This window comes from Octopus bimaculoides, chromosome 14 (genome assembly GCF_001194135.2).
Source record: "Octopus bimaculoides isolate UCB-OBI-ISO-001 chromosome 14, ASM119413v2, whole genome shotgun sequence".
Taxonomy (NCBI): domain Eukaryota; kingdom Metazoa; phylum Mollusca; class Cephalopoda; order Octopoda; family Octopodidae; genus Octopus; species Octopus bimaculoides.
Genome location: NC_068994.1, coordinates 13968905 through 13979901, shown reverse-complemented (window position 1 = coordinate 13979901; position 10997 = coordinate 13968905). Strand labels below are relative to the sequence as shown.

Here is a 10997-nt window from a genome sequence, read left to right as displayed (position 1 = left end):
TTTTTTTTTTTTTTTTTTTTTTTTTTTTTTTTGCTTCTTCTTTGGATGATGTCAAAACACTTTGCAACTAAATGTGTTCAAAGGCAGTTCTTCTCCAAAGTTTGATTTCTCTGGGTGCTCTCAGTTTGAAACATTATTCCGCTATTTATATCTGTACTCTCTCTCTCTCTTTTATTTTTTTTATAGATCATCCTCTTGTAGTTGTTGACGTCTCTAGTCAAACAGGAAGTGTGACACCTCACATTAGGCGGCGAACAGTTGGTGTTATTGACATGGGTGGTGGTTCCATGCAGATTGCCTTTGAGGTTATCAAAAGTGTGAAGTTTGATTTTACCAAGGTATTCCATGTTCTCATCATTATTATTATTATTATTATTATTATTATTATTATTTATTTATTTATTTACTTAAGGTGGCAAGCTGGCAGAATCGGTAGCGCACTGGGCAAAATGCTTCGTGGTATTTCATCTGCTGCTACATTCTGAGTTCAAATTCTGCCGAGGTCGACTTTGCCTTCCATCCTTTCAGGGTCGATAAATTAAGTACCAGTGAAACACTGAGGACAATGTAATCAACTAGTCCCCTCCCCACGAATTTCAGGCCATTACATTCTACTGTTGTTTTATTGCCATTTATTTACGATTATTATAAATTTTACTGGTAAGATATTTTTCTGAGAATGAATTATGATTTATAACATTGCTATTATGGGAAATTATTGCTCTGCTTTATGAGTTTTCGCTTTACAAGCAGTCTCCAGGAACAAATTAACTCACATATCGAGGCATTATTGTGTGTATATATATATAAATATATAGTTTTAGGGAAAAGAACCAATTTTAATTTTTTATAAATTGATTTTAATTGAGTTTTTGCCTGTAATTTTGGATTTTGTTCCTAATATTATTATATACATATCGTTCGTTTAACGTCCGCTTTCCATGCTAGCATGGGTTGGACAATTTGATTGAGGACTGGTGAAACCGGATGGCAACACCAGGCTCCAATCTAATTTGGCAGATATATGTATATGTGTGTTATATCAATTTTGATCTTTTTTTTTTTTCTTTCTATTATTTGTTATAGGAGGATTTGGCAAAAGACTTAATGGCAGAATTTAATCTTGGCTGTAGAAGTTTTGATCTTGACCACAACTACCAACTTTATGTGTCTACTTTTCTGGGTTTTGGGGCCAACTCTGCTCGGCGGCGTTATGAAGAAATGTTGCTAAACGATGGGACTAACAGGTGTGTAAATATTTATCTCTATCAATCTGCATTTCCACTATTGTGCAACACACCAATTAGCCTGATTCCTTGTTCAGTGAAGTTTGTGAGTTTTGATAAGTTAGTATGCTGTGGGGAAAAGAGGATATTGATCTTTCATTTGAAACAAAATAATTCTTTCCAGAAAAAGAAATTGTTTTTTTTATTTCAGTCAACCCTGAAATACTCTTCCCTATTTTTTCCTCCCCTAACATGTATGTACTTATCTAAACGTTTAATTTTTGCCAAAGCAGACCAAAACCAGTTTCCTTGACCTCAGTCTTTTTTGGCACAAATTTCTGGGAGTCTTGTTGGAAAATTAAAAAATTTTTCCTAATGCTGTTAGTAATTTCAGGTAAAGCCTGATTGAATATTGATCAGGCAAATTATCAAACATTCAAATCATGACCATACTCTCTTTTTAGAGATGTCTTGGACTTCCGTTATCTTTCATGTCCCCACTTTTTTTTTAAATGGTAGGGTATTATTTCAGGGACATTTGGCTGTGGAGTGCTCAGCCACTTGCACATTAATTTCACGAGCAGGCTGTTCCGTTGATCGGATCAACTGGAACCCTCGACGTCGTAAGCGACGGAGTGCCAACAGCAACTTCTATCATCTTAAAACTCTCCATAAGTAAGATTTCCTATCCATTCACCTGATGACTGATGCCTGAGCATGGTGAATGACTTTTGAATGATCTATTGTACACCAGCCATCATACACATCTCGGTCAGAGTCAAGGGCCCAGATTAAATGCTATGGTTGATTGAAGTATTTTGAGATCCTGATCTGAGAGGTTGTCTACTGAAGTAGCTTTCCACTGATGCAATCAAACCCAAACTGGACTTGTATTATTCAGCACTGCAGTTTTATAAAACACATGTTAATTACACAATACTCCTACTACTGGAGACGCAATGGCTCAGTGGTTAGGGCAGCGGACTCGTGGTCATAGAATTGCGGTTTCGATTCCCAGCCTTGTCACACTGTGTCACGCTGAATATCCCCCGAGAACTACGTTAAGGGTACACGTGTCTGTGGAGTGCTCAGCCACTTGCACATTAATTTCACGAGCAGGCTGTTCCGTTGATCGGATCAACTGGAACCCTTGACGTTGTAAGCGACGGAGTGCCAACACACACTCCTACTACTTAAAAATAAAAAAAAAACTGAGGACAGACAGAATATTGCACCAGGGACAAAACTGAATGCTTGATCTTTTCTATGTTAGTCTGATACCCTGTGTAATAGTTAAGAAATTTGCTTTCCAACTACATGGTTTTGGGTCCAGTCCCAACATGCAACAACTTGGGCAAATGTCATCTGCAATAGCCTCAGTTTGACTAAATCTTTCATCATTTAACATCCACCTTCCATGCAGGCATGGGTTGGACGGTTTGACACACACAAGCATACATTCACACACACACACACACACACACACACACACACACGACAAGCTTCTTTCTGTTTCATCTATCAAATCCACCCGCAAAGGATTGATCAGCTCAGGGCTATAGTAGAAGACACTTGCCCAAGGTGCCCTGCAAACTTCTTAACCACACCTATGCCTATTAACCCCCCCCCCCAAAAAAAAATAGAAACTTGGCCAGTAAAAGCAGTATTTATTTAAGCTTTGTTTCTTCATTTATTTATTTTTTTCTTCCTTTTAGCTCTCAAGGCTTTGACAAACTAAGCCCCGTTCCTGACCCTTGCCTTCCATTGGGACTACTCTATACTTCTGCGACCAACACTCAACAAAAGACCTTTTTCATTGGGCTCGGTGACTATGCACTGTGCCGTAGGAACATCTTTCCCCTGCTCAATGTCACTGTCCCCTGCCAGAAGAAACCCTGCTCTATGAACGGTATTTACCAGTCAGACATAAACTTCCACAACAGTGAATTTTATGGCTTCTCAGAGTTCTGGTATTCCATGGAAGATGTCTACCGCATTGGAGGGCACTATAATGCAGACATATTTGACAAGATCTCAGTTGTATGTAGGACAATTTCTTTCTTCTTTATTTTCTGTCTTCTGTTTTTTTCTTCTTTCATTTTATGTAACAAGTGGTGAAGTAGGAGAGGTAGTACTGGTAGAGTGTTGGAGAAAATGACATGCAGCATTTGTGTTAGCTGTGCATCCTGAGTTTGGAGCTCATTAGGGGTTGACATTATTATTCATCCTTCAAGGCTCATAAAAGTGAAAACCAGTTATATTCTCGGATCAATTTAATCAACTGTACCATTCACCCAAATAGGAGGCCTTGTGCCTATATAAGAAATTATTATTATGATATAAGGCACCATTATTTTATAAATGTAAGAGATTATTATTATTATTATTATTATTATTATTATTCTGGTAGAAGTAGGGTTCACCAAGTATCAGTCCTCAGCCCCCTCTTATTCAGCATAATCCTCCATGCAATAACAGGGAGCTCCTCTATGCTGATGACCTTGCTCTAATAGCTGAGTCACTACCAGAACTAGAGAAGTTTCAGGTGTGAAAGTAAGGTCTAGAATCAAAGGGCCTTAGAGTCAATCTAGCAAAAACCAAAGTTTTAGTAAGTAGGAAGGCAGACAAATGACAAATCCCTTCAGGGAGATGGCCCTGCTCGATCTGTAGAAAAGGCATAGGTAGAAACTCCGTAAGATATACTTGGTGTAAGCTATGGACACTTAAGAGGTGCAGTAATATCAAAGGAAGGTTAACTGGGAAGATAGTTTTTGTGTGTGGCAGGTGCACTGGGGGCAATAAACATCGGCGATGTACAGAAAACAGATTCCATCACATACCAAGAGGAAAAACTAGAAGTAGTTGACAGTTTTAATACCTGAAAATATTTTTCACATTCTTTCTCTCCATTAACAATTTCTACAGAATATTTCTGTTAAATATATATTTCAGAAACACTGTGCTACAAGATGGGCCAAATTGGAAGAATGGTTCCTCAAGAAACTTTATCCAAAATCTGATATTTTGCGTCTCAAGTATGTATCTCATTTTCTCCACTTTTTTTAAGTTTTGGTCATTTAATTCTTTTTCTTCCACTTTTTCTTTTTCCACTTCTTCTTTTTCCACTTCTTCTTTGAAATTTCAATGATGTGATTGTTTATGACCTTGTACAATGGGTGTGAGAGGCCAGATGTGGTTGATTTGAACATAAAACAGGAAGAATATTTGGGTCGGATATGGACAGTTTAAAGGCTAAAGAGTTAAAGTCTAGTACTTATTCTGTCAGTCCCCTTTGCTGAAGAGCTATGTTGTGGAGACGTAAACAAACCAACATTGGTTGTCAAATGGTGTGGCTGGATACAAAGTCATACACACACACACACAAATTTATACACAGTTTCTGACTGCCAAATTCATTCACTGGGCATTGGTCAATCCAGGGGTATAGTAGAAGACACTTACCCAAGGTGGTGTGCAGTGGAATAGAACCCCCAAAACCATGTAGTTGGTAAAGTGAGCTTCTTTACCACATAACCATAATTTCTTTTTTTTAACAGAACCACACTGCAAACATTCCTACCATACTGGCAGGGACAACAGCTGCATGACAATGACAACAGCTCAATAACTTTGATAAAAATCAGAGATAGTGAAGATCTCTTGTCAGATCATAAGGCTTAAGTAATATAAAGCCTGCTTAGTGTTGCCTCGAGACACCATTTTCTGGAACTTATCGTTGCCATATGTATACTTGTAGCAGCCTTGTGTGGCATCCATCTAACCCATTTGATAACTTCTTTGTCAGTGTCCATGTTTCACTGCCATATAATAGCAGTGATTTGACAGTTGCAATGAAGTTCGGTTTTGATTTTTCTTTATGGAAACCTGCCAAAAGTTAGCAAGATCAGGCAAAGGCAGTGCATGTGCCACCCTGAACTAGAAGTATCCAAATTAGTCTTGTGGAATCCACTTCATGGTGATGTAAGAAGAGGAAAATGTTGTTGCACTTACATCAACAATTTGATTGCAGACACTGGCCTAGGATGTATCCAGAACCTCAAGGTAGTAATGTTGCACTGAAAAGTTTGATGGATGGACTTGTTGCTGTGGAATAGGTTGGAATCCAGCCATAATGATAATAATAATAATAATAATAATAATAATAATAATACCTTCGTGCTGGTGGCACGTAAAAGCACCTACTACACTCTTGGAGTGGCTGGCGTTAGGAAGGGCATCCAGCTGTAGAAACTCTGCCAAATCAGATTGGAGCCTGGTGTAGCCATCTGGTTTCACCAGTCCTCAGTCAAATTGTCCAACCCATGCTAGCATGGAAAGCGGACGTTAAATGATGATGATGATGATGATGAATAATGTATATTTCATCTCTGATTGTTTTGTGCATGCTCTGAATGCCCATATCTGTTGTATTTTGCATAACTGTTACCACTGCCAGCTGTGGTGCAGTGTAGAATAAAAAGTGAAATTTAAGCTCATGCATTTCTGTCATCTATAAAAATTGTGTTTTTTTTTTATTGCTGTTATCCATCTAGAAATTTTAAAATTAAGTGAACATTTTAAAATTTGGTACATTGATGCCATCGAGAGGTAGGCCCCCAAAATGGCGCGCATTCTCTCCTGATGATCCCATACACTTGCTGGCTTCCAGTATGCAGAGCTCTTGACTTGTAGCACTTGTGTGTGCAAGTTGTTTGCAAAACATGTAATTCTTCTTGCTGAATTTGAATTTGGTATTCATTTATTCCCAGAAAAATTTAGGAAAATCTTCCAGAGGTTCAAAGTTTCATAGTTTTTTAATCCAATCAGAAAACAGGAATCAAAAGTTGTACACGTTCTGTGTGATGGCTGCCTGTTCACAAAACGACAGACAGAAATAACAACAGGCACAAAATGATATCGCTTGTCAAAACTTGAGGTGGTGATAGTATCACAGCTACACCAAGTACAACAACCTGGTTACAATGAAAACAGGGCAGACTACAGCTTTTCTTATTACTATGAAAACAGACACCAATGTGAGATTTATGGTCATGTGTATAAATGCTGGTTTTTAATTAGTTAAAATTCCACAAAATTTGGAAACTTTAAATGTCATTAACTTTTTATTTGTTAATTTATGCCAAAAATGAATTTCATTTTTGTAATTAGCATTCAAAACTAAATCAGTGAACCAAATTTGAAAACAACTGGAACAAAATTGAAAAAATTTGAAACCTGTGACAGCGACCAAAAGGTCTCTAAAAGTCCTATCAATAACAGACTTCTGTCTTGTCCCGAAAGGTCCTTAATCTCTTATCTCTGCTTAAAAATTAAGGAAAAAAATATGTTATATGGATCAGTTTTATGATTCATTATAATCTATGGAAGTTGTTTCATAGTATTAACTTTGTCTTGTAGGTTGCAGTGTTTCAAAGCAGCATGGATGTCTCTGGTTCTTCACGATGGCTTGAAGTTTCCAAGGACTTACCGCCATTTCTACTCCACACAGAAGATTGATGGTAAAGATGTCCAATGGACACTGGGAGCCCTCATTCATCGCACAAGATATCTGCCTCTCAGGTAAGTCTGTCTAGCCTCCACGATTTCATTAATTGCAACCAGATCTTAAGGGGGAAGGATACAGTCGCAGTCAACTATGCTGTATCATTCTCTTAACTTTCTAAGTCTTGGTTGATCAAATTTGATCACTGACACTTAAAAGACCACAGTTGCTGAATTAATACCGGTTTCAAATTTTGGCACAAGGCCAGCAATTTTGGGAGAGTGGCCGAGACAATTACATCAACCTAATGCTCAACTGGTACTTATTTTATTGACCCTGAATGGATGAAAGTCAATGTTGAGCCTGGTTGAATTTGAACCCAGGATATAAAGACAGGTGAAATGCCTCTAAGCATTTTGCTCATTGTGTTAACAATTCCACCAGCTTGGCAGCTTAGTTGCTGAATTAATATTGGGTGTTCTTAACACACATCTTTGTGTGTTTAGGAGAACAAATATCATTAACCATCTCAACAACTTGGTTTAATACTTGTTTTAATTCAACTGGTATTGTTTTTGAAACTAGTACCTCCCTATGTAGGAAGCAATGAGTAACGTATAACATTAGGATTTTGCTGATGTACGAGTGATACAAACCTTTAATGGAGCCTATCATAGATGGTGCCCCATCAGTACATATTCCAACACAAGAATTCCAGGATAAAATCCATTTTTTGAGATAGGCAGATAAAATGTCAAAAATATCTTGACCTCTTGTAGTGAGTGGCATTTCTTCACAGCAAAGGAACTAATTTATGATTTGGTTACCATCAATAAAGCGAATAATTGTAAGTAATTGTGCTTTGTTGCTAATGTCAGTTGATTTGTCAACCTGTAGAGCAAATTCTGAGTTCTGAAATTTGTTCTGTACATTTTCCTCTATATCAGCAGATAAATCCATAATTCTTCTATGGATTGTATTATTTGAGAGCAGAATCTTACTTATTTCTTGCTCGGCTTCATCACCTAACATGGAAAGACTTCTCAAGAGTCCGATAATATGTGACATGCTGCTACTATTCACAGCTCACTGGTCACTTGTCTCAGTTTGTCTCTGTTAGTAATCTTTCTACAAGCGGGTAAGATAATTGACTCGGCTAATTATGTGATTTTGTTTGTAGTCTGTCTCAATAGATGCGACTTGAGCCTTTTCAAAAGCATTCATCCTTTTCTCAAAATAGTTTCTTTGTTTAGATTGCTGTTCTAGCAGTCTTTGGAAATAATCCAGATCTTTACATCGAAGATGTGAGCATTGTAAAATAACCTTCCAACACAAACTACACACAGCGGGAAAGGTTGATCTTTGTTGCTAGTCCAATGAAACCCAAACTTCAAATAACTATTGCAATATTTACGAGTGGACCGAGCTTTTGCATTATTATCAATATGCTTAGTTGCTTTTGACGAATGTTCACTTTCAGATTCATAATCGTCATGGTTACGTTTTCCCATTAATAAACTTTTCCATTTTATGGGTAATTCAGTCTGTTAATATGAATTGTCTCACACAAACGCACAGATTACTAACAGTCAAACCGAGACTGAGACCAGTGAGCTGTGAATAGTGGCAGCGTGTCACATATTATCGGACTCTTGAGAAGTCTTTCAAAATTAATTGAACAGATGAAAATTCTCGCCACTATATGAATGAAAAAAAATTGAAATACAGCCTCAGTACGTGAAGGACGTATTTAAAGATTTAGCTCAACATTGTATGTTTTAGTTCAATAGTTTATTTTTCACACTTATTATTGAAATGAAAACTGCTGAGGCTACGACTGAAATAAACTGAAACATAGTCATGCACTGAATATGTCCATAAGACATCAATTTCGAGGATAGACTGATGCTAATGTAGTTCTTATCCTTATGAAATTTCAGATTCAAAATTGAATAACACTGTCATACCATAATTAGCCTAAATGAATTGAATGACACAACCACCTTCAATTCTTAGTTTAGAACTTAGTATTTAGTTTTTTACCACTTCAACATTTATATATGAACTTTCTAGTGAATTTTTCATATTTTGAAATATAATCTTACTTTTCCAAGGCACACCAATTTACGGTTTGGGAACTACTGGACTAGATAAAGACCAGTTGCAGTGGGAGGAGTTGAATCTCATAAGAATGGAAAAACAAACAGCAACAAATGAATTGTACCTTATAATAAGACTCTTTTAAGAGCATTCAAATGCCACTGCAACGTTGAAATCGTTGCTTCGGTGAGGTAAACTAAGTACGTCATCAAGTACATGCTGAAAGGAAATGACCAAACTGTTGATCCAATAAAGAATGATTATGAAATTAGTCGATATAGGTATATTGGACCATCTGAAGCAGTTGCATCCATTTTAGGATTCTGAATGCATGAAAGAGTCCCTGCAATAGTGAGACTGCAAATTCATCTACCAGATGAACAAAGAATATTGGTCAGAAATAATGAGGATATATATGGTTGTCAATGAATGACATATGAGAACAACATTGACAGAATTCTTTTCATTGTGCATCAATGATGACTTTGCAAAAACATTATTTTATGCTGAAGTACCCATGTAATTCACATGGAACAGTAGTAACAAACAATTGCAAAAAAGAAAGTAAAGAAAAATGTTAAAGGCCATTTGACCATTTTCAAAGAAGAAACACTTGGTCATGTTTATGTTGTCACACCAAAGGCAGGAGAGCTGTATCATTTAAGAATTTTATTGCATTAAGTTCAAAATAGTAATTTTTCATTTGCCGCCATGTATCGACATTTTCAACTCGGAGTAGTTATGACCCAACGGGTTATGGATACATCTAGTATATATATGCATATATATGAGAATATAAAAATAAAATAAATGTTTCCTTCTCAAGCCATGCCAGGATCCTGAGGACCGTATATATATTCCCCACCTGGACGGGATGCTGGTCCGTCACAAGATTACTCATTTTTGCCAGCTGAGTGGGCTGGAGCAACATGAAATGAAGTGTTTTGATCAAGAACACAACGCATCGCCCGGTCCAGGAATCGAAATCACAATCTTATGATCATGAGTCCAACACTCTGACCACTAAGCCACATGCCTCCACTATATGAGAATAAGATAGCAGAAAATAGTTGAAGATTGAACTTATGAGAACTTAATGTCAAGCAAAAATGAAAGATGAGTTTGTAGAGACGCCTTTATAGCAGACGACATTTCCGGAGAGTTTATCCACGCATGCACAGGGACTCGTTCCGGAAGGAATACAGGAAGAGTCTCATGCGCATGCGTGGTCATCGACATCCAAGCTTTCGCGCTTCTTTTCACTCTCTTTGTTCGCTGATCTCCCTAGAGCCTAGACGTCTAACAGGGCTCTCTCACAACCCAGCACCAGAGCTACACAAATAACCACGAACTTCATTGACGGCGTCTCAGTAACCGAAGGCGACGAGCTACCGAATTCCCCTGTAAATAAATATTGTTGTGTTGTTCAGAATCTGCGTTCCGTTGTCTTCTTCAAGAAGTTTAATGTACGGAAGCGAGTACACCTAATGATGTATGACCACTTCCCTACAAGTTCAAATGTGTGACTGTTTCAAAATTGTATATCATTTTTTGTGTGGTGGTGGTGGTGGTGGTAGTAGTGATGAAGGTCTAATTATGAAGACCATTTGTTTGTAAATATATACTGTAGCCTGGTCTAGTCATTGCTGACAAGGGGCTGTATACACAACAATATTAACTCGGAACAATCAGGCAGCCTCTGGGCAGTCGTTTAACCTGGTAAACCTATCTCTTGTAAATCATAGAACTTATTGTCTTAAAAAAAAAAGATGAGGATATTGGATCATTTAATTCTTGATACACTATGCCTGACAAGGATCGCGGTTTCGATTCCCAGACCGAGCGTTGTGAGTGTTTATTGAGCGAAAGCACCTAAAGCTCCACGAGGCTCCGGCAGGGGATGGTGGCGAAACCTGCTGTACTCTTTCACCACAACTTTCTCTCACTCTTACTTCCTGTTTCTGTTGTGCCTGTAATTCAAAGGGGCCAGCCTTGTCACTCTGTGTCATGCTGAATATCCCCGAGAACTACGTTAAGGGTACACGTGTCTGTGGAGTGCTCAGCCACTTGCACGTTAATTTCACGAGCAGGCTTGTTCCGTTGATCGGATCAACTGGAATCCTCGATGTTGTAAGCGACGGAGTGCCAACAACAACATGCCTAACAAA

General features: G+C 37.8%; 1 protein-coding gene across 4 annotated transcripts in view; it reads left to right on the top strand.

Moving 5' to 3' along the window:
* LOC106874302 (ectonucleoside triphosphate diphosphohydrolase 4) overlaps positions 1 to 10997 on the top strand; it is a 58430-nt gene that overhangs the window by 43182 nt on the left and 4251 nt on the right. For 3 of the 4 annotated variants that reach the window (XM_014921988.2, XM_014921986.2, XM_014921989.2), the window contains 5 exons: positions 187 to 338; positions 1087 to 1247; positions 2942 to 3266; positions 4179 to 4261; positions 6645 to 6806. In XM_014921988.2, the coding sequence (XP_014777474.1) occupies positions 187 to 338; positions 1087 to 1247; positions 2942 to 3266; positions 4179 to 4261; positions 6645 to 6806 (883 nt within the window). Of the gene's footprint in view, positions 1 to 186; positions 339 to 1086; positions 1248 to 2941; positions 3267 to 4178; positions 4262 to 6644; positions 6807 to 8843 lie in introns of all 4 variants that reach the window. The other variant, XM_014921987.2, reaches the window with a different exon arrangement.